The following is a 6767-nucleotide window of genomic DNA, read 5'->3' on the forward strand; positions in this document are numbered from 1 at the left end:
TGCCTGATACAAAAAGGCAGGATGACACCTCAGAAGTTGATAAACTAGATAATTATAATCTTAGAATGTGCTGCTCTATTCTTTTTTCAAGTAGATCATTATAAGACACAGCAGTCACAATATCTACAAATAATCACCTATTCTAATGCCCGGTGGGAACCCATCATTAAATGTGATAAATGCAGCTCTTGGAACATGCTGACAGAGTTGAGAAAAGTGCACCCTTCATCCACAACACAGCAATATTAATTCACTCACCTTACCCATGATGCATGACGTGAGATGGTCACTGCTGCCATCTACTGGGTTGTTGCTATATTCACTGTGGTGTTTGCTGTTGGGAGACATGCTATGTGATTTGCCATGAAAATTTCAAGTCTGATCTTGAAAAATATCACATTTATTTTCATAGAAAATTTATATTTTACACAGTTCTACACATGCACAGTCACACAATAGTCCATATCAGTAAATATAGACCAACAAGTTCTTTTTTCTTTTTAATTCACAGAGCAAGCACAGAATTGCTGACTTGAGCATCTTTTCTTGAAGACACCATGGAGAACACTTACACTGTTGAATATTAAATCTTAAAGCACTAAAAAAGTCTGAAAATCTGTAAATTAAGTATAAACATTTATAAATTATCTACAAATGGAGTACAAAAGAGTCACCAAGTAATGAACACTTATAACGTCCAGTCACAAACGAACACTCGGGATTCATGATAACAGAGATAGAGATTTCTTTTAAATCAAAATATATGTAATCTCTTTTATTTATTTTTCTTTTGGCAAAATGATGTTGCAAGCTATACAGGCAGCTGAACATTTCATACATTCCTTTTTGGCTATCCAACCTTTTTTTTCCCTTTTTTTTAAGAACCTTCCATGTTTTTCTTCTACAAGAAATAAACTCCATTCACCCTAAATTAATGTTATATATTTTTTTATTAAAATGCTTAAATATATAATACTTTTAAGATCATCTTTTTTAAAGATTAAAAGAAAAAGTCAAACACACACAGTATTTACCCTGGATCAGATCATTCAACAGTGCAATCTCAATCCAACTGGCCATATTATTGTAAGATGCCACCAGATGCTGCCCAACCTCGCATTTCCAGTTGCGGGGGTAAGATGTTTTGTGTTTAATGCAAGAGATTTTGCCCTTAATGTAAACTACTAGATTATAGCTTGAGACAACTGAGCTATCATAGGTAATTTTGCCTGAGGGTATTACTTAACCTGTATTTTGGTAGCTGAGACTATGTATAATAAGGTCCTCAGCAAACAGACTATCACAAGGAGTCTGATTCTACCATAGCAAGCAAAGACTCAGGAAAAACAGCCTATGATAACAGCAGCAAGGATATGTCATTTAGGCCTATAAATGATGTTCTCATAACCAGCCATGACCCATTTGTTTAAACCAGTGCCAAAAGGGTTGTTCACCCAAAAATGAAAGTTCATGTTGTTCTAACATGTATGACAGAAGTTTCTTCTGCGAAACATAAAAGAAGATAGGCCTATTTTGAAGAATGTTGGCATCTGAACAGTTTTCCATTGTATGGCCCAAGGAGAGAGAGTGAGATTTCTCAAAATATATTCTTTTATGTTCCACGAAAGAAAGAAAGTCATACAGCTTTGGAATGATGTGAGGGTGGGTAGCCTAAATAATGACAGAATTTTCATTTTTGGGTGAAAATCCATTCACACAGAACACATTCTTGCGTTTAAAATGGAACGGCAAAGAATGTAGTGTTTCTATGCATGTAGTTAAACTACTTTTAACCTAACGTCACTTTTTAAAAACATTGAGAAAATATGTCGCATGTTTACATAGAAAAACCATAAAAACCTATCGCAAAAATGCATTCTGTGTAATAGAAAGTGAAATTTGAGGAGACACCAAGACACCATCTTTGCTTAAATATTTCTTCTTATGAAGACCACACCACCCTTATAGACTTTAGAAAGGAACAGGAAACAACTTGTAATTAGCAGCACGTCACATTATCACAAAAGTTTATAACAACATTTGTCCCTTTTCAGTTTGAAGGGGTTGCACGAACATGGATGCAGAGGGGGGAGACACACACCCCCACACACACGAGCCATTCACCAAAACACACACTGATTGTGCATTGAAAAGCAAACAGAAACTTTCCATTGTATTTTTATAACTTCAGAGTCATTCTCGTGACAGACACTGGAAAGGGAGATCTTAGAGCAAGCAAAAGGAGGATACTTGGCAAAGACTGATGTATGGAGACATCAGATGTAGGTAATATACTGTACTTACTGAGTTTAGATGAAGGCCACAGCAATGTTTAAAAGGATTTGCTCATAGACTGTCCTAGTCAGTTATGCCATTTTGCACCTTGCCCATCTTTCTATGGAAATATGTTTTTTTGATTGTGGTCCGTTTTTGTGTTTCGGACTAATAATGCACTTAATATGGTCTGGAGGTTTATATCAGTTTTTACATTTGACTGACAATGTCAGACCATATTTGAAGTGCTTACTGGACTGTTTTTATCACCAAGTGCTATACCAAACTTGAAAATCTATGGGATTGAATATTTCATTCAAAATCCAGCACTTTGACTTGAAATATGGAAATTATAATAAAAGGAATTCCTTAAATATTAATAATGTCTCTTTGTCCTCTACCTCACAGCATGAATAGATGCTTTCATTCTGAAAGCCAATTAGCAAGCTCACTGTCTATATATGTCATTCCTTTCCATCTGGATATTAGATATATTTCATGATATGTACGTGGCATGTTAATGTGAAAGCTGTTTAGATTAATTTTTTTGTGACCAAAAAAATCATCGAAGACTTTTCCAAAACGATGGGGATTGGCGGTCTCTCTTTTGACAGAGAAATCTGTATGCTGTTGTAGCCATATGAATTTGAAATCAAACTCATACTTTTACTTTGAGAACTTTTTGAGCAGTTTCTTCCCCTTAGAGAGCAGTCCTTTTTTCTTTTTAGATGCCAGGTCTCTTGGACCCCTGGCAGGGCTCAGCGGCCTGACTGGGCCAACAGGAAGCATAGGACGCACAGTGGGAGAGGCGGGTCTTCCAGGGGCCGGAGCTGGCACTGTACTTTCCACAGGCACCTAATGAAACATCCACGGGGAAGGGAAAATTGTGGGATATTATACAGCAAGATTATCTTTTGCCTTATTATCTGCCTTCCTCACACATAACAGTCCAGCTTACGTTCTGAAGTTTAAAACAAATGATTTCAGACTAGAAGTGTGCCAAGAAAGTTAGAGCAAAAACTATATTACTACTCACAGATTGGAACTCTAGAGAAAAGGCAGATAATATGGTTGGTTGGAACCAACTGCAAGATACCATACGAGTCTAATGCATTGGCATATTAAGCAGAAAAGTGTTTTTGAAAATAGAAAATGAAAATAAATTTGAAAAACAATTTGATAAACATTTGAATGAATAAACATAATAAAGAAATAGTTCAACCAAAAATGAAAATTTGCTCACTATCAGGCTATTCAAGACGAGTTTGTTCCTTCATCAGAACAGATATGTCCATAATCCATAATAACGCTTCCTCCAGTGAAAAAGTCCATCCCCTGTTGTCCTCTCACATCCACAGAAATATTTGTTTAGAAGATTTTCTAAACTTGGACTTGAATTTGAACTGTTTTTGCTTGTAAATGGTGCTTGATCTCTGCATATTTATCTCCTGATTCAGACGAGATGACTTTTTTACTAAAGAAAGCAATATAATGGATAAGAATGCTGAAAGGTATGGTTTGGCATTAAAAATGTCTTGATGGACTTGTTCATTACAAATACACAACTTTTTGCTTCACAAGACGTTAATTCATAGAATGGAGTCGTGTGAATTACTTGTGTATTATTATGTTTTTATCAGCTGTTTGGACTGACGGCACCCATTCACTTCAGAGGATCCATTGGTGAGCAAGTGATGTACAGTAATGCAAATTTTCTCCAAATCTGTTACAATGAAGAAACAAATTCTACATCTTGGATGGCTGGAGGGTGAGTAAATACATTTTCAGCAATTTTTCATTTAGGGCTGAAGTACTCCTTTAAGCAGATAAATCTAAAACAAAATTTTAGACGACAATAGATCATTCATATTCAACTAATGCAACATATAAAGGTAGTATAGTAGGAAATCCCAATTATATAATTTAGCCATAAAAATGCATAAAAAATCAGCATAAAGGGTGTGCATAAAATCCCATGCATGAGACTGATCACTGGTATCGCAAGTTGCTCAACTTACCTAGCAAGACAAAAGTCTGCTAGGATGGGAAATGGACAATATTTCTCAGCTTTTTTTCTTTTTTGGCAAAGCCGGTGGGAAAAAAAATGAAATTAGAATGCAGCGACATCATCAAAAAAAACAAAAAAACATCAATTATGAGGAGAAAAAAGCAACAACACCACATACACAAAAACAAACATAGGTCTTCACTAAATGTCCACTAGCAAAAATAAATATTTGTTTCAGTTTTTCATTTATTTTGATTTATTGTAATTACATCATGAATGTTATTATTTTAGTCTCTCTGAAAGAGATGGGATGAGTAATATGTTCTGCTAGTTCATATGATCTGAAAAATAGATTTTTTTGACAATGTGCAATATACAAAAAGAAACAAAGCCTCCTCAAAGAAATACAACATTTGGGGTACTGTAGTTTACTTTTATATAAAAGCTACAGGTCTGTTCTGGAAAAAACAGGCATGCGTCAACTACGTGAGTTTCCAAATCAGTCTTTTAACAGGGTCACAAATCACGAGCCACGGACCCTATGGACTTCACAAGCTTCAGTTAAGTAGGGTTTTGTGTTTCAGTGCAAAAATGCTTTATGCTTTATTCATAGTCCGGTGCAGGAACGGAATTTGGCCTTTTCCACAGTCCTCTGGCGACCCTCTACGAACATTCGCTTTCTTAATAGAGTCACGTTCGTACCTGTTTCTCTATGCTCTCAAAAAAGGCTCTGTTTGCAGTGGGCTTTGCTTCTCCCTTTCCTGGAGCAAGAACGGTTGGACTGGAAATCACCACCACGGTCACATAACGAAAAAACAAACAAGCACAAGAAAACACAGAGACGGCGAGTGGACCAAAACTCAAACGGAGGATGAATGGACACAGGGCCTAGCGCTGAGAACGGCGATGGTGTACCCGTTTGGTCTCTGGGCGCGGTGCCAGCACTGGATTGGGCTTGTCCTGGCCATGGTGGGAGGGAGTATCCGTCAGATAGACCTCCACATCATCAGGCACTTCTTCTAGAAAATTGGATGGAACCAAGCCCCGATGTCCATTAAGCTCACCCTGAAAGACAAAAAACAAAACACAATAGTGCTGCAGGCTCAGAATAAAGCAGCGTGAGCAGTCAGCATAACAATGATACTTACATAATAGAAGCCGTCTTCATCTATATCCCCAAAAACAGCAACGATATCGCCAGCACAGAATGTCAGTTCAGCCTGCCACAGAAAGCACACGATCAGCAACTATACGGACATGCACATTCAGCAGACGGAGAACCCGAGAGTGCATAAATACATATATGAAAGTGTATTTAACACCTCAACGTCCACGTTTGGGGAGCTCTCTCTGGGGTCATAGTCATACAGGGCAACCATTCTTCTTGTGGCCACTGGGTGGCGACCTCTCCTATTTTGTTCTGTTGGGGAGAGAGAGTCCATTTTTCTGTGAGAGAGGCAGGCTATGTTCAAAACAATATTTGACTTGTTAGCATGGTGTAGATAACTTTGCTGCTGGTAAAAAGGTAGCCATGCATTCTATGTATTCTAACAAAGTAAAAAACAACATATTTTGAAAGCAACACATAAATCAGAAATATTTCATTTATACCACCATTATATCTCACAGTTGGGGTCAGTAAGATTTTCTTTTTTAAATAAATGAAAAGTTTGTAGGCTCATTCACACCAAGGATGATAACTATAACATTTTAATAATCTAACTGTAAAAGAAGGCCAGATAGCTATAACTATAATGACACAGAAGAACAATATCGTTGGAATCACTTTCATAGCAATATTTTTCCAGCTCATAAAGATAAAAACATTGGCAAACAAAGTTTGCAAATCTTCATTTTTTTTGTCATTATAGTACATTTAGACAACTGTGACATGGAAAACACCTACCTATTCTGTCTACAGGAGTGTTGAGAGGGAGAAATCCCTGTTTCATGAGCTGCTCCATGGTTTCATCATCCTCAGCACGGATTTCCGACACCATGTTACAGGGAATAAGTCCAGACCTGCCCCGGATCTCCCCACGATAAAAGCCATCGTTATCCTTATCCCCATACACCTTAAACACACAGACAGAGGGATGCTGAAACAATGGGAGGGCCATTTAACAACAGATCATTAACTCCAGCTGAGCGGTACCTTGATAATCTGTCCCTCTTTAAATGGGAGCTCCTCATCAGCTGCATCAGGGTTAGGGGACATGGAGAGAGGGTCATAGTCGAAGAGCGCCACAAAGACTCGAAACGGATCCTCCTGCTCAGACTCATCATAGTATGGGGGAGAGCGGCGGCTTTGGTCCCGGTATCCATCTAAAATGAGAAAGATGGGTAAAAACCAAGATGTCTAATAGACATGTTACCCCTTACATGGATTGCCAAGCCCTGCAGTGTAATATTTTTACATAATTATTGTATATTTACTCTAAATGCTACTTCTATTAACTGAGGGATAACATGTCAAATATATATA

General features: G+C 37.5%; 1 protein-coding gene across 1 annotated transcript in view; it reads right to left on the minus strand.

The window, feature by feature from the left end:
• Window positions 1-2530: 2530 nt before the first annotated feature.
• The window catches only part of LOC107684911 (RIMS-binding protein 2-like), a 27031-nt gene continuing 22794 nt past the window's right edge, over window positions 2531-6767 (minus strand). Inside the window, exons 16-21 of the mRNA XM_016481293.1 lie at window positions 6438-6607; window positions 6189-6357; window positions 5605-5702; window positions 5431-5502; window positions 5198-5347; window positions 2531-3129 (exon numbers count right to left, since the gene is read on the minus strand). Coding sequence (XP_016336779.1) covers window positions 2941-3129; window positions 5198-5347; window positions 5431-5502; window positions 5605-5702; window positions 6189-6357; window positions 6438-6607 — 848 coding nt within the window. The 3' untranslated portion in view covers window positions 2531-2940. The remainder of the gene's footprint in view (window positions 3130-5197; window positions 5348-5430; window positions 5503-5604; window positions 5703-6188; window positions 6358-6437; window positions 6608-6767) is intronic.

Source organism: Sinocyclocheilus anshuiensis, unplaced genomic scaffold, assembly GCF_001515605.1.
Source record: "Sinocyclocheilus anshuiensis isolate Anshui unplaced genomic scaffold, SAMN03320099.WGS_v1.1 scaffold633, whole genome shotgun sequence".
NCBI classification, from domain to species: Eukaryota; Metazoa; Chordata; class Actinopteri; order Cypriniformes; family Cyprinidae; genus Sinocyclocheilus; species Sinocyclocheilus anshuiensis.